This window comes from Ambystoma mexicanum, chromosome 13 (genome assembly GCF_040938575.1).
Source record: "Ambystoma mexicanum isolate Mex_15411 chromosome 13, UKY_AmexF1_1, whole genome shotgun sequence".
Taxonomy (NCBI): Eukaryota; Metazoa; Chordata; class Amphibia; order Caudata; family Ambystomatidae; genus Ambystoma; species Ambystoma mexicanum.
The window spans coordinates 388807699-388829408 of NC_090938.1; the positions used below are offsets into that span (position 1 = coordinate 388807699).

A 21710-nucleotide genomic window follows, 5' to 3' on the forward strand; every position below is an offset into this window, starting at 1 on the left:
GACACAAACTTCATAGGTGCGGAGTGCATCAGCTCGAATGGGGGCCCCCCATGAGCCTGGTCAGCACCACGGTAAGTTCCCACGCCGGGGCCTTCACCGGTGGGAACGACCAGAACAGTCCTTTCATAAACTCTTTTACCAGTTGATGGGACCACAGGGACGTCCGTCCTGTGGTTCTGGTATATCTGGAGATCGCCGCCAGATGAATCTTAATGGAGGCATGGGCTAGCACAGCCTTTGGCAGCGATAGCAGGTACGGCAGAACTTGAGGGGCCGTAATCCGTAGGGGGTTGATCTGTGCTTGGCACCAGATAGAGAACCTCTTCTATTTATGACCGTAGCATTTGAGAGTCGAGGACGCTCTGGCCTTTGCAAGAACCTCTCTGCAATCGGCCGGTATATCGTAGCCTCCAAACTCTAGCGCTGCAGGAGCCAAGCCTGCAGGTTCAGCGACGCCGGGTCGTGGTGGAAGATGGCGCCTCCTTCTCTGGAGAGAAGGTCCGCGTCTGCCGACAGCTTAATGGGAGGGGACGTTGACAAGTCCAGAAGGTCCAGGAACCAGATCTGCCTCGGCCATGGCGGTGCGACGAGGATCATCCTGCACCGGGACCTCTTGAGCTGGCTGATGAGTCGAAGCAGCAACGGCGGGAACGCATACAGGTATAGGCCGTCCCAGGGGAACGAGAACGCATCGCCCATGCTTCTCGGCTGGGGAAACCTGCTGGCGAACCTCTTGCACTTCGAGTTCGTCGCTGTTGGGAACAGGTCGATTTGGGGTTTGCCCCATCGTCGAAAGAGTTGATCCACCTGATCCTGGCGCAGTTCCCACTCGTTACATGCGCCCAGCTTCCTTGTGAGTGATTCAGCGATGGTGTTGCTTTCTCCTGCCAGGTGGAAGGGAACCAGGAACATCCCCTGGGCCACCGCCCAGTGCCGCAGATCCTGTGCCTCCTTGGATAGGGCTGGGGATCTGGTGCCTCCCTGCTTCCGTATGTAAAACATTGTCGTGGTGTTGTCCGTGAAGATCCGCACCACCTTGCCCTTGAGCGACGGGAGGAACGATTTGAGAGCCCAGAACACGGCTCGGAGTTCCAGGACGTTGATGTGCAGGAGCCTCTCCTCCGGGAGCCAGAGGCCTCTCGCGTGGAGATCTCCGGTGTGGGCGCCCCAACCTTCCAGTCACCGTCTCCTGGTACGCCGAGACGTCACCGTCTCCTGGTACGCCGGCGTCTGAAAGTCCTTGCCCGCCGTGAGGTGCGCTCGAACGCCCCATCACTGAATCGCCCGCCGGAACACCTCGTTGAGGGGGACCCTGTCTTCGAAGGTGCCCGTCGCCTGTATCCAACGGGCGTCGAGAAATTCTTGAAGGGGGCGCATCCATAGTCTGCAGAGGCGCACCAGGTAGATGCAAGAGGACATCATCCCCAGGAGGGACTTGATGGACCTCACCCTGGCCACGTCTGTGGCTAGCAGGCGCTGCACTTTGCCTAGAATGGTCTTCGTCCGTTCTTTTGACGGGGCCGCCAGGCGCCTCAATGTATCGAGCTTCGCTCCCAGAAACAGGGCCACCTACGACGGCACCAGGTGGGACTTCGGGTAGTTTATGGCGAATCCCAGGTGAGTAGCTGGACGGTCCTCGCAGTGTGTTCGACGGCGAGTTCCCTAGTCCTTGAGCGGATGAGCCAGTCGTCCAGGTAGGGGTAGACGTGAATCCCCTGTAGGCGCAGCTGCGCCGCCACTGGTGCTAGGCACTTGGTAAAGACCCTGGGGGCCGACTTTAATCCGAACGGCAGTGCTCTGAATTGGTAGTGGCGTCCCTGGACGACGAACCCGAGGAACTTTCGGTGACTTGAGGATGGGAAAGTGGAAGTAAGCATCCTCCAGGTCCAACGACGATAGAAAGTCGCCTTCCTCCAGCTGTCCCAGTACGTGCTGGAGGGTGACCATCCTGAACTTTTGTGATCTGATGTATTTGTTCAAACGACGAAGGTCCAGGATGGGGCGCCAGCCGCCCGTCTTCTTCCTGACGAGGAAGTATCTTGAAAACACCCCGGAGCCTCTTCGGGACAAGCTCGATGGCGCCTTTCCTGAGCATCGCCCGTACTTCTAACAGCAGTTGCGGGACGTGATTTTCCTTCCTGGCCACGGGTGGAACGTGAGGGCACTTCTTCAGGAATTCGATAGAGTGTCCTCTTGCCAGGGTATCCAGCACCCAACGGTCGGTGGAGATGGACTGCCACACGCCGACGAAATTCATCAGCCGGCCTCCCACCGGGGTGCTTCGGTGGGGGCCCGAGACCACGGCCGGTTCAGTCCTGCTTGGAGGTGGTGGCCTTGCCGCCCTGGCCACCTTGCCGACGGCGGCGAGGCGCTCCCTGCTTGCTGCGACCCCTTTAGGCCTCCTGAGACGAGGAGCGTGCCGCCTGGCGGTAGGACGACGAGCCACCGCCGGATCCCTTGGAGGCACCCTGTCTGCCTCCAGAGCTCCGAAAGGGCCGTCGTTGCTGAAGGGCTCCTAGGGTGCGGGCCGTCTCCGTGTCCGTTTTTATGGCTTGGAGGGACTCGCCGTTTTTACTGCCTTCCCGAACAAGTTGCTGCCGTCGAACGGCATGTCCAACACCCTGGTCTGGACGTCCGGACGGAAGTCGGTCGCCCGGAGCCAACCCCGTCGTCGTAGGCAAACACCGTTGCCCAGCTGGCGGAACCCGGTATCGGCAATATCGGTTGCCAACGTTATGGCGTGGTCCGACGCCACCTCGCCCTCTTGCAGTATTTCCAGGGCCTTGGACCTCTTGTCTGGCAGGAAGTCCAATATGGGGGCCAGCTTAAACCAGAACTCCCTGTCGTAACGGGCCACGATCACCAGGGCGTTGGCCGCTTTAATCGTCGTCGCCGCCGACGAAATGACCCGCCGCCCCATGGCGTCCAACTTCTTTCCCTCGCCGTCCACCGGGGAATTCGACGTCGAGGCTCCTGACCCCGCTGCTTTCTTCTTCTTTGCCGCCGAGACGACCGAGTCTGGCGTTGGCTGGGCCCTGAGGCACAGGGGAGCGGTTTCGGGGACCCGGTACTTCTTCTCGTACCGGTCCCGTTTGGCTGGTGCCGTGGAGGGGTTTTTGAGAACCGACAGGCCTTCCTCCCAGATGTCATCGATTAGGGGCACCGCGATGACCGTCTTCCTCTTGGCCTCCCGGCGCTGATAGAGGAAACCTTCCTTTTTCTGCTCCTCCGAGCAGAGCTGGAACAATTCGGATGCCCTGGCGATCATGGCGTGGAATGAGCCAATCTCGGCGGGCGGCGAGGCCCGTGCGACGGGAGACCCGTTCCGTCGTCGTCGCCCTCAGAACCCGTCGTCGAGCCCAACGCACCGTCATCACCCGACTCGTGGGAGGATGAGGAGGGAACTGTAGGCCTTACGGGGGCGAGCGGAGGAGAGGGTTGGGTCCTCCATCGTTTGTTCTGAGGACTTCCCGACGGACCAGGTTGCGGGTCCTCCGGCCTGGGCCGCGGGAATCTCGTCCTTATCTCAGAGCATAAGGACTGGATGGCAGACAAAATTGCCGCCGAGCCATCCTGAGGCCTAGGATCTGACTCCGCCGGAAGGGAAGGCCGCTCTTCCTCACCATCGTCGTCTTCCTCGGTTATCTCCCGAGGATCTTCCGGACGGGATCGAACCTTCTCGAAAGCCGCCCGTTGGACTTCGAGGTTCCTCACGGCCTCGGTCAGTTCCTCCTCCGAGGCTGACTGGGAGCTCGAGGAGGGCACCGTGCCCCCCCCCCTCGCTTCTTCCATCATGGCGGCCACGACGATGGGCTGAAAAGAGGATTCCCTCCTTGGCGGCAGGGAAACTCTAGTCCCGGAGGCAGTCTCCGCTGGCGGTGTCTCTGCCGGCTTGGCAAGAGTCGCCGCGATAGCCTCGATAGAGGCCTTCGCCTGCTGGGTAGGGGCCTTCACCACCTTAGGTGCGTCCCGGGCCTTCTCCTTCTGGGGAGGGGCGACGCCTCGCTCCCCCTCTTCCGAGATCGGACGGGACTTCTCCCGAAGCTTACCCGGGGTCTCGGACTTTCTCTTCCCCGAACCGGAGCGTTGGCTCGTGGTTGACGGTGCCGGGGAAGGTGCGCCCTGCCTGGCGACTGAAGAGCCCGACCTTTCGGCGCTCCCGGAGCCAGCGGACTCGCGGCGCTTGGCCTGGTGTTGGGCCCCCGTCGTGGGGGGCCCGCACAGGACTTAGAAGCCCGCTCGGACCCTTTCTTCTTCTCACCCGTCGAGCCCTTCTCCAACCAGCTTGCGAGACGGGATCGACGGTCCCTCATGGTCCGCTCCGACAAGTTCTTGCAGAACTGGCAGTCCTTCTCTACATGAGTCTTGTCCCCATGAAGACAGTAGAGGCATCGCAAATGTTCGTCTTCCTTAAACACATTCTGCAGCCCGCATCCAGGGCAGCTACGAAACAGCTTGGGTCCGGGCGACGAACTCGCATCCTGGGCCATCTCGAAGTAGGCCGCGAATCTTCTGGAATCCTCCAAGAAGTTGATTCGACGAAATCGTAACCCTTGAGGGGCGTAGGAAAATCCCGCAACGGGTAGCCGTTAACGGGAGTAGAAACGGTGGAGCTTGAGGCTCGATTAACCGAAAAAATGTGAAAATTCACCTGAAAAAGCGCGAAAAACGCAGTAAAAGCTCGAGAGCTAAGCACGAGGACTCCCAACACTTGAACGTGCGGTAAAAATCTGAAGATGGCTGCCAGAGGCGGGGCTTAGGTAGAGGGCAGTCATTGGCTGTGGTCAGTATGACGCAGAGATCAGTGATTGGTTACTACTAGGAAAGACAGATCAGAAACGAAACTGATACTGATTTTTTCTTTACCGAGGATTCCCAGCCTGACGACGGGGAATATTCATGACCATGTGAATCCATGCCAGACCCCATGCTGGAGAAGAAACCCCTACGACGATAAAGACTTGACCCAAAGCAACACCCTAGAGGGCACAAAAAAAAAAAAAAATACATCCAAGAGGGCCTATAAAAGTCTTACAACAGAGCAGACACAAACCACTACTCAGAGGGTTGAGTGCTTTTTAAAAAATTAAAAAAAAAAAAAAAAACACCACAGCAATACCCCAGAGAGGGGACACACACAAGAACACAGAGAAAATTAAGATTAAAGACGAACACAAAGCAGAGGCAAGTGAGGGGTGGTATTCATACCATAACAGTGCCTCAGAGACCCATGCAGTCTAGGTCACTGGAAAGTGTCTACATTTGTAGCTTCCCACGACTATGCATTATCGACAACCAACCTTCCATTCCCTTCCCTTCGGCGAACCACTCCTCGTTAAACAATCCCTCTACCCGTCTTTCTCACACAGCTTCCTGATAATCTACAGACCCCCTGGCTACGATAGACAATTCTCAAACAACCTCTGCGACTCTAATGCCACCCTTCAACTAAACCATCCCAACCTCACCCTTCTTGGAGACTTCAACATATGGCTCGATATCCCCACCAACCCTATGACACACTCTCTGGTTGACGGTCTAGACGCAATTAACCTCCAACCCCACATAAACGGCCCGACTCACTATAAAGGACACTCTTGATGCCATCTTTAGCTCCCACAACCGGATTCATTTAAATCCCCCCCACCCCTATCATCTGGTCCGATCACTTCATTGTTTCCTTCGCCATTCGCTCACCCGACCCCTTTCCCTTACTCTAATCTACCTCCGAATCTACGTAAATGCTGGAAAAAACTAATAGTCGTTACGGACCTAGCCGACGCACTCCTCTAGTCCCCACCACCTACCTGCCAACTCAATTAACTAACCCCCGACGCCTTTGACTCATGGCTCAACGCCTCACTAGTGCAGCTCACACCCTCTTGCAAACCATCAACCCGCCGTTGCCTGTTCCCCAAATGGTTCACTCCTGAGTTGAAGGCCACTAAACAGCTATATAAATATCTAGAACACAAATGGCACAAAGACAAAACCCAGGAGAGCAGGGACACCTTGGCCCGACACCTTCATCAGTATAAGGCCGAAATCCGGAAAGCAAAAAAAAGCCCACTACAACTCCGGAATCCTATACTGCAAAAATCCCAGCAAAGAACTTCACAAAATTATCTCCGAATTCACCAAACCGGCATGCACCACGACCGTCCCGACCCCCTCACAATCACTGTGCGACTCACTCTCCCTCCACTTTTACACCACGGCTCTCGAAAGAACAAGTGCTCTAGCCACCAAACTGGCTCTCTTACATCAACCAGGCAAGATTCCGCCCCCCCACCCATTCCCCCCCAAACCGGCCAACCCACCGCCTGTGACCACCACGCAACCGACGTTCAAATCTTTTAGTCCAATATCACCAGACCAATTTCTCAAACTTTTATCTGCCTGCAAACCATCCGGCTCTCCGCTGGACCCTTGACCGGCCACAACCCTCAAAGAAATTTTCACTTCCACCTGTGCAGGAGAACACGCAAGATCCATCTTAAATGACTCCCTTTCTTCTGGTATCTTTCCCGACGCATTCAAAACAGTTCATGTCAAACCTCTAATGAAAAAACCTTCCCTCGACCCTCTCGAGCCCAAAAACTAGCGCCCAATCTCAAACACGAGGTTCCTTGCCAAACTCATTGACCGAACCGCCTACTCCCAACTAAATGCCTTTGTCGAAGCCAACAATCTCCTAGACCCCGCACAATCGGGTTTCAGAGCCTGTCACGGAACTGAAACCACCCTAACCTCAATCTGGGATGACCTTAAAATGATAGTAGACTCCGCGGGATGCGCCGCATTAATCCTTCTTGCTCTATCCGCCGCCTTCGACACAATCAATCAATCCTCCTGGATCGCCTCCACTCCCTAGGAATTTGTGGAACCGCTCTTAAACGGAGAACTTGATTCCTCAAAGATAGGTACCAAATAACGAAACTCTCCACCTATTCCTCCCATGCCCGAACAGTCGACACGGGAGTCCCAAAAGGAGCATGCCCATCTGCCCTCCTGTTAAATCTCTACTTTATCACCCTTCCACCAATAATTCGTTCACACAACATCCTGTGTCACAACTACACTGACGACAACTAATTCTAAGACTCCTGAACGCAAAACCCAACACCCGACCTGACCTGGCCTCCTGCCTCCTTGACAGAGCTCTGGATGACCCAAAGCCACCTCTTGTTAAACCCCTCCAAAACGGAAATCATGGTATGTGGCCACTCCGAACTTCTTCCTCACCCACTACCCTGGCCATCCGCCATGGGCAACGCCCCGAACCCCTCCAACTCAGTGAAAAATCTTGGATGCACCCTTGACTCTGACCTAACACTCTCACGCCAAGTCAACAATGTCTCAAAGTCCTTCCACTACCACCTTAAACCCCTTAGGCGCATCTTTCCATATCTCTCCTTCCCCCAACAGACTCTCTGCGGTCCAATCAATCGTTATATCAAGGCTGGACTACGCAAACCTCCTATACCTCAGAGTCCACGCTTGCCAAACTCCAAAGGGCACAAAACGCTGCAGCCAAACTGCTACTTGCGCTCGGCCCAAGAGACCGCATCTCCCCAGCCCTCAAGACGCTGCACTGGCTTCCAGTGGCCCGAAGGGTGACTTTCAAAACCTTATGCATCTCCCATAGAGTATTGCATAAAACCGGACCCCAATATATTCAAGACAAGCTAAAACCTTATCACCCTCCACGCACCCTAAGATCAAGCTCAGTCGGCCTCCTAGTCATACCTAAAGCAAACTCAGTCAGGTTAGGCGGATCATCATTCTCAGCCTTGGCCCCCACGCTGTGGAACTCACTCCCAGCTCACATCCGCCTAACTGAAGATTTAACGTCTTTCCGCAAACTACTGAAAATCTGGCTCTTCCCCTAAAACCAACCCGTACGCAAACTAACCCAAACAGACTAACAGCATCTCTACGACACCAAACCAACATACTACCTGATGCGAAAATCGACAGCTAATAATACCCAATATAAACTAAAAGGACAAACAGAATTAAACAAGTAAAGTAGATCAAAGCAGTGAAGTGGATAATAAGAATAAATCACACGGAAACAGTAAGGAGATTAAAAACAAATGAAATGGATGTAATGTATGATGAATGAACGAAGTGAATGGCGTCGATGAAATAGTTAGAATGGATGAAGCGTGTGGAACGGATGAATGCGCCGAGTGGAAGAATGCGTTGAACAGATGAGTATGTAGATCGGATGAGTGTGTTGAGCGGTTTGGGTGCGTAGAGCGGACGAGCGTGTAGAGCGGATGGGTGCGTAAATACAGAGAACGGAGTAGAACGCAGGAGTCCGTAGAACAAATGAACGTGCAGAACGGACGAGCGTAAACCAGATGAGTATGAAGAGCGGAAGAGTGATGATAGCGGATGAGTACGGAAGTGCGGAGAGTGTGTAGATCGCTTGACCAGATGAATGTACAGACAAGACGAACGTATAGAACGGATAACTGCGTATGAACGAACAACTTTATAGGGCTGATGAGTGCATATAGCAGTTGAATGCGTGGAAAGAACGGATGAGTGCGGGGAGCGGATGGATGAGCAGACCGGGATAGATGTGCAGAGCGGAAGAATGTGTAGAGTGAATGATTGTATAGAGCAGACGAGTGCATATGAGCGAATGAGTGCATACGAAAAGAGGTGCGGGGAGCGGACGAGTGCGTAGAGCAGATGGAACGAGTGAAGTATGCAGACGGAACAGGTGTCATATATGGATAGAATGAGTGATATATGTGAATAGAATTGATCACATATATCAATGGAATGGTTGCCGTATGTGGATGGAACGGGTGCCGTATGTGGACGAAACGTGAAATATGTGGATGGAAATGATGAAGGATGAAGTGCATAAAACAACTTATAATTCACGGAATGGTACGGGCGAAATATGTGGATGGAGTGCATAAAACAACCTAGAATACACGGAACGGATCAGAGTAAATAGAGCGGATTTGAGTGCGCGGGGCAGACAGGGGTGCGTGGGGCAGACAGGGGTGCGCGGGACAGACAGGGGTGCAGGAGTGCGTCAAGCGGACCAGAGTGTGTGGAACAGACTGGGGTGCATGGAGTGGACTGGCGTGCATAGAATTGCGTGACGTATATAGTATGGTCTGGAGTGCAGGGAACGTTTGAAAGAGCATACAACCCATCATATCACACCACCATGCTTACTCTACTCTTATGATATGATATGATATGGTATTTGTAACGCGCCTATACACAAGTGTTTCAAGGCGCGACGAGGCAGGGAGGGAGGGAAACAAGGGGAAGACAGACAAACGATCCTACTAGGCCAGGTGTCATTCAGAACGTGCAAGTGCAGAGGTAAGGGGAAAAGGAGAAAGTGCAGGGGGAGGAGGTGGGGGGGGGGGAAGTGCAGTACAAGGTAAGTAGCGTAATAAAATAATAAATAATAAATAAAAGGGCCAGCTGGTGGCAAGTGCGAGGTAAGTGCAGAGCAAGTGCTGGGAAGGGGGCTGTAGGGATTCAGTGACAGTCCCACAGTGCAGGAGGAGCCAGGGAGGCAGTGCAAGTGGAGAGTGGCTGGGCCCTGGACCGAGGTCACAGAGTGGCCCAGATGCAGGTTTAGTGCAGACTTCAGTGGGGAGTTTAGCAGGTTTAGCAAGGGAGAGGGAGAGAGAAGGCAGAAGCGAAGAGGAAGGTTTTGAGGTGCTTCCGGAACCGGAGATGGTTCTCCTCAAGTTTCAGGGAGGCAGGAAGGCTGTTCCAGAGGGAGGCCCCTGCTGCGGAGAGAGATCTACCCCCAGCTCGTTGCTTCGAGAAGCGGCTGACCATGAGGGAGTTGGAGACGGATGAGCGAAGGGCTCGTGAAGGCAGATATTTAGGAAGAGAGAGATGAAGGTATTTAGGCCCCAGGCCCCAGAAGGCCTTGTGGACAATGCAGAGGGTTTTGAACTTAATCCTCGCAGCCACTGGGAGCCAGTGAAGAGATTTCAGTCCTGGAGAGATACGGTCCCTGGGCTTGAGGCCAAGGACAAGTCTCGCTGTTCTGTTCTGGATAAGTTGCAGAGGGCGGAGAGTGGAGGCAGGCAGATTAAGGTAGAGGCTGTTACAGTAGTCCAGCCTTGAGAGAACCAGGGCTCGGGAGACAGTGAGCTTCTGGGGGAAGGAGAGGAAGGGAAGAATACCTCTGAGGAGGTGCAGCTGGTAGTGTGACTTCTTAGAGACGTCAGATATATGAGGAGAGAAGGAGAGTGTGGAGTCGAAGATGACCCCGAGGTTTTTAGCTTTGCAGGTAGGGGCAGGAAGGGGGCCAAGGGAGGCCGGCCAGAGAGCTGCAGGAAAGGAGGGAGTGGGTGTGCCGATGAGTAGAATCTCAGTCTTACTGGCGTTAAGGCAGAGGTCGTTGGCGGCACACCATTCCTGGATAGCAGACAGACAGTCGGAGATGAGGGAAGGAGAGGAGGAGGCCGAGGGTAGCCTGAAAATGAGCTGGGTATCGTCCGCATAGCACTGAAAGTGGGGGCAGAGAGCGGCGATGTGGTGGGCAAGGAGTGCCAGATACTGGTTGAAAAGCCAGGGAGAGAGGTTGGATCCCTGGGGGACACCACAGGTGGAGTAAAAGATGTCAGAGAGGAAGGAGCCCATTTGGACCTGGGAGGGTCGACCGGAAAGGAAAGAGGTCAGCCATGCCAGAGCCTGACCAGTGATACCCAGGTTATCACGGAGACGGTTGAGCAGGATGGCATGGTTGACAGTGTCAAAGGCAGAGGAGAGATCGAGCAGAATGAGAACACAGGGAGTGTTGGATTCGAGGTTCAGGAGCAGGTCCTCACGGATGTTCAGGAGAGCAGTTTCCGTGCTTCTGGCCGCTCTGAAGCCGGATTGATGGTCATGAAGATTACCAACATATTCAGCATGGAGGTTAAGCTGGGAGATGGCCAGTTTCTCCAGGAGCTTGCCCAGGAAGGGAGTAATGGAGATTTACACCACCACTCAACTAGAACACAGAGATACTATGACACCATTCGCTATAACTGTTCTCATACTAACATCTGCCGCACACTCCCCATCTTTCTAAGTAAACACTGCTGGTTACACACCCCCCCAGCCAGGCGTTCTCCAAAGGCGTAACGCAGCCACAATCGGTCTGGATAAATCCTGCCAGAACGAAAAACATACTCCTGATCTCACAACCACCACACTTACCGCTAAGACGCAGCTATTACACGAATACCGCACCAGCTGCACACATATCGGTGCTCACACGCACATTTGCCTCACTCTACTGATCTGAACCTCGGTTCCTAAGGGCGTTCAACCTACCAGCGCCTTCAGACCACACCAATGGTATATAAGGCGCTATATAAATGCAAAATAACATAACATAAAATTTGCATAAGAACAGAGAGCAACCACAGTGAACTCATTTACTGGCAACAGAGCACTCACCTCCTGGTGGTCTGCATCGCAACAGGTGAGAGTCCGAGGCACTTTGTAGATCTCCTCCTGAAGAGGTGGGATAGCTGTAGGTGGAGGGGGTGAGAGACAGAGCCTGGCACCTGGGGGCACAACATACACCTGCAGGGTAAAGGAAATAGGAGTGAGACAACACTTGAGGGAGTTGTGTGGAAAGAGGGTTGTGTCACACACACACACAAGTGGGGGAGGAAGGAAAATTCCCATACAGGGACACATGAGACCAGCTCAAACAACCGACAGGGGGAAGTGGGGGGGGTGCTTGGGTACCCAGCTCAACACAGGCCCAGTGGCCACCATGCAAAACAAGGCAGAAAGAGGAGGGATTCTGGGAGTGGGTGTGATCCGGGGGTACATATTAAAAGACTAGCCTCGAACCAGGGAGTACAGTGTCCCCTCCAGTGAAAGATAGGCCGGGCTAGAACGAGGCAGTTAAAGGGCTCTTCCTGGAGAAACAAATAGTGACCAATCCAGAAGGAAGAGACTCCTCCAGAGATACAGGATGGGACTGGCCCAAAAAGGTACGAGAAAATGCCCCTTCCCTTCCCTGCCCTAGCGAGCGATCAACAATAGGAGACCATTCCAGCGGAAAGAAGTGTAGTGCCCCAAACGCAGTTAGTAGCACAGTGATCAAGGAGGCCCAGGAGCAGTGTGGGATCACCTCCTACTGCCTGCCCCAAAAGAAAGGCCCCGAATGAGTCGGTAGAAGCCTTTTTAGGTACAGGTCATGAGGCAGGGTGGTAGGGAAGGGATCCCCTCTAAGGGGTCACAACACAAAGAAAATCCAGGGGCTGGAGAGGAGACTGTATCAAGGAGAAGAGCAGGTGTCAAAGAGAGACCGACCCTAGAGCTACATAGAACATCAAAACGAACACATACACGCACGCCAGAAGTAGGGGTAAAGAGGGCAGAGTTGGTTTAAGGGGCACAGAATTGATCAGAACACGATAGGACTCCCCCCCCCCCCCCCCTGCCCTCACAACCCCAACAAGGGCAAAGCACAGGACTTGCATGTGGGCGGGGAACGAAAAGCCTCCCACATGGACACCAAACAATGGCAGGGAGACTGGGATTTACCCAGAAACTTTCTTGGACTTAAGAACTGGGAGTAGCAGCCCAATGCTGGGCTACGAACGACAAATTAACATCTTTCAGGTACAACTGCCAACACCCACACCGAACACCTGGGAACTGTGCACTTGTAGCACAGCACCCTCACTCACCTCATTCTCCTCCTCCGCTAGCGTTTTCGTCTTGCCCTTAGGTGTCCGTATCACATCAGGGACGAGGTAATCATTCTGGGTCCTAGCAGGTGATCCACCCTGCACCAGGGGCTTGGGGCAAGAGCGGGCCAGGGGGACCTGGTATACCTCCTGTGCCTCCACTGATGTCTGAGGGCCCCGGAGGGGCCCTTCACACCTAGGGGGCACTTGGTAGACCCCCCAGGAATCCTTCCCCTGTGTCTGGTAGCCATTTTCACCCCGGCTGGGGCGCAGAGGGGGAGGTGGTGAGCGTGGCTGGCTCAGGGTACTGGAGTCCCGTCTGGACGCCAGCTGATAGCTGATCCCTGCCTCAAGCAGTCGGACACGGTTTCCTGGCACAATACCCTGGCGGCCGTGCAGCGAGCAGAGCCACCATCCCTGCAGGCCTGCCGTGTCGGGCTCCAGGACCACCATGATGTCCCCCTTGCGGAAGGAAAGCTCGTCCACCGTCTCAGCCACATTATCGTAGAGGGCCTTCGCCAGCAGGGTCTGTGGGAGAGGAGAAGGCAAGAGTTACAATTTGCCATGCCTAGAGCCCCAAGCCCCACTTCACTGCATCGCCCAAAGAACCAAATCTGCCGCTCGTTGTGGTCTTTGTATTAATGCAACCCAACTCGATCTACACCTGGTTGACACCCCTTCGGTAACGTCACAGCAGGCTGAAATGAATGAAACAGGAGGCTTCGCCCCCCACCCCCCAGTCCCCTTTCCCTCTTCAGTGTGGTGGGCAGTGATAGAAGTGTATCAAAAAAGTAGTGGAACTGTGACTCCAGTAGGGGACAGAGTAGGAAGGAAGGGGGCAACGTGCAACACATTTTTCGAGGGTTGTAGTCATGCAGCCAGGTTGACAGCCAATTGAGTTGAAATAAATTTCAGTTTAGCTGTAACTGCTATCCCGTGGTAAAGTGGAGAAGTGTGCTTTAACTTCATAAAGAGAACAGTTCTGGAATGGTAAAAATGCTTACAAAAAGTAGGCGAACTGTTTACAGGAAAACATAAAAGTAGTGGAACAGCGCTCCCGACCGTTCCCGCTCACTTCGGTCACTGGCGGTTGGCCTTTAACACCATTGTTGGCTGTGAGCTACAGATCCACTTCAGTCGTGCCCTGGGCATAGCTGTACCAGTGCAACCAACACATGACCAAGGGTTCTGTTTCTCAGGGTTCGTCACACGATACAACAAACTTTATGTCCGTTCAACCAGCTTGCAGTGCAGCCACACATCTCTAGAGGAGAGCTGCACTAGCAGCAGCAAGCACTTTGAAGAGCAAGACATCACAAAGTAGTCAAAAGCCAACAGCAGCAAGCAGCCAGAGAGGCGAACGGGAGCTCTGCCTTTCTTAAGACATGGAGGGGTGCAAGACCACCTATAGCCTTCACTGCAGCCAAAGTCGGAGTAGCCTACAAAAACGTTTTTCCGCACACTATGAAGGTACCCGGTAAATAATATGAGGATTTCTGGTCTACACACGATAGATAATATTGAATAAAAGTGCACTGAAGAATAGCTTTTCTTTTGGAAGAATGTGTTCACTAATTGGTTAGTTGACTGAAACGGTATTTCCCTGCTACAAGAGGGCCCATGCCCAACGTAGGTAATACTTTATATAAATCAACCAATCGCGGTTCACAATGGGTTAAGCTGATGAGTTAATCGATGTAAATACATGGTGAATGGGAAGTGACAAGAGACGTGCCTAGTAATACAACATGGTATTCAGAGGTGTCGTCGAATTCTACAAACATTTACATTTTGGTGTCCAAGTCTGTATTTAACAGGCGACTCTCGGAGTATGACTTAAGCGATCACGCTTTCTTAGTTTTTCATGGAGATAACCGGGCCAGCCTTAATCCTGATGCAGTGGGGCTCTTGAACCCCTCTGGTAATACAAGAACTTGGGTTTGCTTGAACATTAATAAGCTTAACTGGGGAATCTATGCACATTGGAAAGTATGGTCGCACGGGCAGAGAAGGCACCTAGTTTTCCCCTCAGCAGTTTCATATCCCCCCCCCCCCCACCAGTAGCACTACATTAAAATTGCAAAACTTTGATCCCGCAACTTTGGGCCTCATTCCGAGTGCGGCGGTAAGGGGTTAACGGCACCGGTATTTGAGGGCCCGTTATTAGCTCCTTCCTCATTCCCATTGAGCCCTATGGGGGCTCGAATGGGAATGGGGAATAGTTTTCGGAGTGGGGACTTACGGTAAGTCCCCATTCCGACAACACGGACCCGGACACAGGTTTGGAGGCAGCCATGGTGCTATTAGCACCATGGCTGCCTCCAAACTCGTAATGACCCCCTTTATCTTTTGGTAAAAGTAGTACTTGTGACAGAAAAGACCATCAAAGGATCTTTTACCATCTCCTGGCGATTCTGTGTCTCAGAAAAGAACCTTAATGTAACAATCCAAGAATTGGCTAGTTTAATACAGACCCATTATGGTAGGTCATGATAGTCAACGCAGGTTACGGTTGAAGAGAAAATTTCTTGCACGTTTTGGTAATTGCCAAATCAGGCACATGAGCAAGTTCATTTACAATTGAATAGGATTCCGGCCCTCACTTACGAGTGGAAGCTTTATGCTCGCCTTAAGGATAGTACAAGGTCCCTCGGATGGGATGAGTGGGAGAATTGGAAATTCTGCTTCACAAATGACAATGATCTAGGGCCGCCGCCCGGATGGGGTTTCAAACTAAACAATAAAAAGGTAATCCCGAGACATAGGGACAGACCTTATTCATCTTGTATGAATAGATAATTCGAACATCTAACATTCCAAATTCTTGGGACTGCTCTAATGATGTGCCAGTTTACCTAAAAGGGCCCAGGTTAGATCTCCGAAATGATCACCCAATCGCTTTGCTTGAAGTGAACAGTAAAATTGTGTTCGTTAGTCCTACAGCACCTGGAACCTTTATCAGTTGAGACCAATCTACTGTAAAAATGTCCGATTGGTTTTCAACATAACCTGGGTACATCGTTGCACGATTTAGTCACCAGCATGTTAGAGTCAGGTCAGTTCAAGGGGTTCAATGCCAGTCTACTTTGCTAGTTTAGACCCCTTATGTGCATTTGACCCTGTGAATCGATCCAGCCTGTGGAATAAATTGGAGAATAACCCATGGTACATTGGCAATGTGAATTTTTTTGCATACGAACATGTTGATTAGAGTCAGACTAAACGGAAGAGATAAGCATACAGTTGCCATCCCAGCCCACCATGGCTTTAAACAAGTGTGCCATTAGCCCCCTAATTGTTCAACATCTACTGGTCTGACCAGGATGAGTTCTTCAAGTCAGTAAAGATAATTTCCTCAGAGGCTGGGCGAAGTGAAGATTAAATGGTTGGCTTATGCCGACCATATTAACATTTTTGATTCAACTCCCGCTGGATTGCAGCGCTGACTGGATACGTTTCAGCTTCAGGCTAATGTCGTTCTGGTCAAAAAATTTTTCCAATCCTGGGAAGGGCACCAATTCTAAATGGAGATTGAATAATTGTGCCTAAGAAGTGAGGCAACTGCTTGCCTCTTAAGGCTTCCTTGGAGCAAACAGTCCCGATTCATTTGTTTTATTCTCAAGGATAAGACTTAAAGCAACACCTTATATGGCACACAAACACAATTTGGAATCATTATTCTTTTGTACAGTTGATCACCTTCTATAAAACGCTAGTAGTGCCCCGACTTATGTATTAATTAGAATGTAAATGTAATAGAATTCAATGTACAAAACAGATTGGCAATGTTTAACTAGTTTCGAAGGAATCATGGCGACCTGCTTTGTCGCTAGCACCGTGCCCGACTACCGCAGCGATACGTCACAAGTTAGGATTATTGTCACTTCAAGCCAGTTTCCTAAAATTCATTTGCTTATTTACTATAAAATGCGGCAATCTGCAGGCAGCTCTCTGAGGACCAAAAATGTACTGTATGTGTCAGGACCTCAATGCTTGCAATCAATTTGTAGAATACTGTAAAGGTTACACAGGACTGCTTGCCTCCGTCTGTTAAACGGAAGGTTGAGTATTGCGATAAATCCTGTGGAGTCATCACTGATCCTCAGCCCAAAATCTCCTCCCATGTGGCCCGGGCACAGCAGCCGCAACCTGATCCCGAACCTGGGGGTTGTATTATGAGGTAGGATCACACGGTGGGAGATGGCCGTCGGGGAGAAAAGGCATTATTCCCCTTCCACATGAAGAAAAACCTATGATTCCGAGATTGCTTGTCACCTTAAAATTCCCTCTCGTTAGAAGTCCCAAAAACCCCTGCCTGCAAAAGCATCTGAGCAGAATACCATTCATACTTCATCTACACATAATGTTCACATAACATCTCATGTCTCTCTCTAATGGTTTCGATTTAAATAATAATTCAGACCAATAGACCAAAGTCTAAAACTCCTGTGGACTCCAAATCCCATAAAGCCTCAAGTATTGAGAGGAGGAAGGAGTCAATGTGGATTGAAGGGAAAACCAAGTGGAACGCATGGACTAGTATCACCTGCATGGGACATTTAAACATGCTGAACACCTTCAATTAAGGAGTGAAGGCAGAGAAGAGAGATGCAGAGCGGGTGAAGCAGGAAGCAGAACCCGAGGCAGCAGCAGACGCATGGAAGCTAAGAGAGAAAGGCAATTCCAAGCAACCACGTGCGAGTTTCTTACCGTAGAGACGCAAGAACGAAGCACAGCAGGTGCCCTGGAGGAACCATGGAAAGGACGGCAGCAGCTGCGAGGCTGTTGGAGACGGAAACACCCAAAAAGACAGAGGTCAAAAAGACTTTGTACCAAATATCCGACCCCAGTTATTTGCATAGGTATATGTGGAGGGGGTGGGGGGTAATGTTAATAGAAAATGTATAGGCATAAGGTGGGGGGGGGTCTCCCCATATATGTGCAAAACAATGGGAAAAACAAAAAAAAAAACTAAATTCGGGCTTTTGAGGCTTTTTTACCCTGTCATAAAACAGATCCGTTGGAGATGCGGTCTTGAGGAACAGTGGCAGTTCTACCGACAACAGAGCTGGCGATAGAACTGAATGGGTGTGGGGGGGGGAAGGAGGGGGAGGGGTCTGCGAAGCAGAGGGAGCCTTCCAAGAGTAAAAACGTTGCCGCATGAATCTGCCACGATTCGGAAACGCCATCAAACACCAGTGAGTCTGCCCATAGGTCTTGGGAGCCCCAGGGCATGCCGAAAGGCAAACAGTTAAAAACCTGTTTTGAATACCGACCAAGTGAATTGGAAAAGCAGAATTTGCACATGTCCCAACACAAAAGAAGTTAATATGGGTAAGGTTGACGTAAATACTATCTGCAGCAAATTAACAAGGGCAAAATCTGTACAAGACTCCCTAGTTGAGATGCCAATTTGGGGAAAGTTGGAACAAGCATGGTCTAAAGTAAATCAAGTATAAACAGTGAAGGAGTTATACTGAAAGATGACAATGCAAGAAGTCCGGGTGAGAGAAGCACATCAGACACTGACCCTTTGGGTAGAAGATTCCTGGCTGGGAAGTAACAAGGTTATCCATTTAAGATATAAGAAAGAGAACAATGTAAGAGGTCCTGGTGAGAGAAGCACACCGGGCAATGAACTGGAGAGAGGAAAGGCACTTGGCAAGAGAATATACCAGGGAGTCTGCAAAACCTAAAAGGTTTCCTGTCAGGGGAGTATACCACCCTCCTGAAAAGAGTATTGTGCAATGAGACTTTATACTATTCTTGAAGAATTATTTGGAAGAGACACTTTTTTATTATCCTCAGGAAAGAGTTGTGTGAGAGACATTTATACCGTTCTTGAGGAATCATTGTTTGAAAAGAATTTTGGCCATCCTATAAAGAGAAACTTTAGCTATTCCTCAAACACTTACCATCCTGAAGAAAGTGTTGTGTGGAAGAGACATTTCTGCTACGCTTAAGGAATCATTGTTTGAAAGACACTTGCGCTGTTCTACCTGAAACAATCCAGGGGAAGGGTACCATTGCCTGGATTCAGGGTTGTTTGTTGCATTTTTAGGTTTGTGTTTTGCACACTTGATTTGCCAAACAAGACACTTGCCTTACAACTTGAATTGTACAGTTTTAGTGTGAGGGTCTGATACATTTTGGACACAAGGACAGTTTGCATGATTTTGACGATAAGACAGATTGAACTTCAATTTTAGTTACCAGGGCTTCAGGATAGGGACAGAAAGGCCTTTTTCCAATCCCCTTTCTTGTAAGAAAAAAAACAAATAGTGTTGAAAACATTGGAACTTTGTGTTCGCCTCTCATTTCTAACCCGTCAGTTTCTTGACTGGTGTCTGACCAAACACACACAAGCTTAAGGAACAAGTTACTTACCTGTAACTGTTCTCCAGCATGGGTCTGGCATGGATTCACATGCTCATGAATATTCCCGGTCGTCAGGCTGGGAATCCTCGGTAAAGAAAAAATCAGTTTCGTTTCTGAACTGTCTTTCCACTAGTAACCAATCACTGGTCTCTGGGTCATACTACCCCCAGCAAATGACTGCCCCAGGCAGCCATCTTCAGATTTGGTAGCACGTAAAGTGGCAGTAGGACCAAGAGAAGAGCCGCAGAGGGGTAGGCAGGAAGGTGCGCATGTGAATCCATGCCAGACCCATGCTGGAGAACAGTTACAGGCAAGTAACTTGTTCCTTCTCCAGCATGGCATCTGGCATGGATTCACATGCTCATGAATACAAGAATACATAGCAGTAAACACATGCACAACCATGGGAGGTGGCAAGGCTCAACATTAAGCATCTCTTACCTCCTCACCAGGCTTACCTTCAGGCGAACAGGTTGTGCAGCACAGCCTGGCCGACTCTGGATTCCTCCCTGGAATCCCGGTCGATGCAGTAGAATCGTGTCACGTGTGCGTCAACCTCCACGTAGCAGCCCTGCAGATGTCCAGCAGGGGCACACCGGACAGGAACGCCGTGGTAGCAGCGATCGCTCTGGTTGAATGGGTTCTCGGACGGCTGGGCAACAGTCAGTTTGCCAACCGGTGATAGTGCATGATGCAGCCGGAGAGCCATCTGGAAATGGAAGCCTTCGAGAGGGCCTTCCCTTGGTTCACAGGTCCAAAGTTCACAAATAGCGGTGACGTATTCTGAAAACTCTTGTGCGGTCCACGTAAAACTTCAGCGCTCTAGCCACATCCAGCGAGTGGAAAAGTCCTCTCAGCCGGCGACAAAGGCAACGGGAAGAAAACAGGTAACACCAAGGGCTCGTTCAGATGGAAGTCTGACGGCACCTTGGGCATGAAGGAGGGGTGCATCCTCAGCACCACCCTCGTCTTGTGGAATGTCAGTTATGGAGGTTTGGAATGTCAGTTATGGAGGTTTACAGGAGAGGGCCTGGATCTCTCCCACTCGTCGTTCGGAGGTGATGGCCACAAGAAACATCGTCTTCCATGACAGGAACTTCAACGGTGCTGAATGCAGAGGCTCGAATGGCGGCCCCATGAGTCTGGTCAGCACCACGTTGAGCTCCCACGCCGGGGCCGGAGCTTTCACCGGCGGGAACGATCGGAACAGTCCTTTCATGAACTCCTTCACCAGGCGAAGAGACAATAGAGATGACCGCCCCAGAGTTCTGGTGTAGCCGGAGATAGCCGCCAATTGTATCTTGATGGAGGCATGCGCCAGCCCCGCCTTGGCCAGCGATAGCAAGTACAGCAGCACTTGAGGGGCCGTAATCCGCAGAGGGCTAATCTTCTGTGCACGGCACCAGACAGACAACCTCTTCCATTTGCGTCAATAGCACTTGAGAGTCGAGGACTCCCTGGCCTTTGCAGGCACCTCCTTGCAGTCTGCCGGGATATTGTACCCTCCGGCATCTAGTGCTGCAGGAGCCAGGCCTGCAGGTTCAGTGATCCTGGGTCGTGATGGAGGATGGCGCCTCCTTCCCTGGTGAGAAGTAGAGGTGTAACAGTATACCGTTATAGATACAGTGAACAGCTTAATTGAACTATAAAAACCGTCACATTGTTTATACCGGTATACCGTTTTAGGGACTGCAGCTATTAAGTAAGCCTCTCAATCTGATTTGGAAAGGCTGCAGTAAGCAAGTGCTGCGCGTTTTGGTTCTTGCACTGTGGGATGTGGCGTTTGGCAGACAAGGGCATAGGGAAAGTGAGGCCACATTAGTAAATGCAGCTTTGATGCTCTGACCGCTCTTTCTCTGTGATCAGTAGAGTGGAGTTAAAGATCAGCCGATTTGTAGTTTTCCCACCAATTTGAAAGATGGGGGAAATACACATCCCAGAATTCAAAGGGGGGGAATGAACTTCCCTTCCGATGCACATTTCCACCATTTTTTTTTTAGCTCTGTAGACTGTATGAACACTGGGCCTATCAATGCTTTGTGCTAGCATATAAACTGTCATCCCCCACCCTGTTGTCCATGTAGATTTACACATTGGCACTAGAGTTGTTGCTTTCGCTTGATCCTTCACCTGCCTTCTGCATATGGCACTGGACTCAAGCAGGCAGGACAGATTCTACATTCAATTTGAAGTATCCAGAGCAATGGGGGTGAGATATTGCTCAGGTCCATCCGCGATTTGTGACACCACCCATGAAAGCATTCCTCTGTCTCAACTCACATGACAAGGGTCCTAATGTGCTCAGACCTGGGGAAAATGGTAATGATGGGGCAGTGGTGATGTGGTGGTCTAGGCCATATTTGTGCCGATATGCATTTTAACTTTGTCATTTTCAAAACGTTTTTGTGCCACTATCTTTAAGAAGGTAAATTAACATGTATTGCACGAATCAAGAAAGTATTCAACAGCGCCCACTGTACGCTGTCCTGTTAGGATTACATGGTCAGTGGTGACTCCAACATCAGACCTTTATAATACGCCAGGCAGATGGTAAACAAGCTATAGTGATTTGATCAATATGCAACCTTTTGTTGAGTGTGTGTTGGCTATGATATTTTGACAAAAGAAACACAA

At 51.2% G+C, this 21710-nt stretch overlaps 1 protein-coding gene across 2 annotated transcripts in view; it reads right to left on the reverse strand.

The window, feature by feature from the left end:
- EFS (embryonal Fyn-associated substrate) overlaps nt 1-21710 on the reverse strand; it is a 143783-nt gene that overhangs the window by 73237 nt on the left and 48836 nt on the right. Inside the window, exons 2-4 of one of the 2 annotated variants that reach the window (XM_069633949.1) lie at nt 17409-17480; nt 12699-13226; nt 11449-11577 (exon numbers count right to left, since the gene is read on the reverse strand). In XM_069633949.1, coding sequence (XP_069490050.1) covers nt 11449-11577; nt 12699-13226; nt 17409-17480 — 729 coding nt within the window. The remainder of the gene's footprint in view (nt 1-11448; nt 11578-12698; nt 13227-17408; nt 17481-21710) is intronic. The other variant, XM_069633950.1, reaches the window with a different exon arrangement.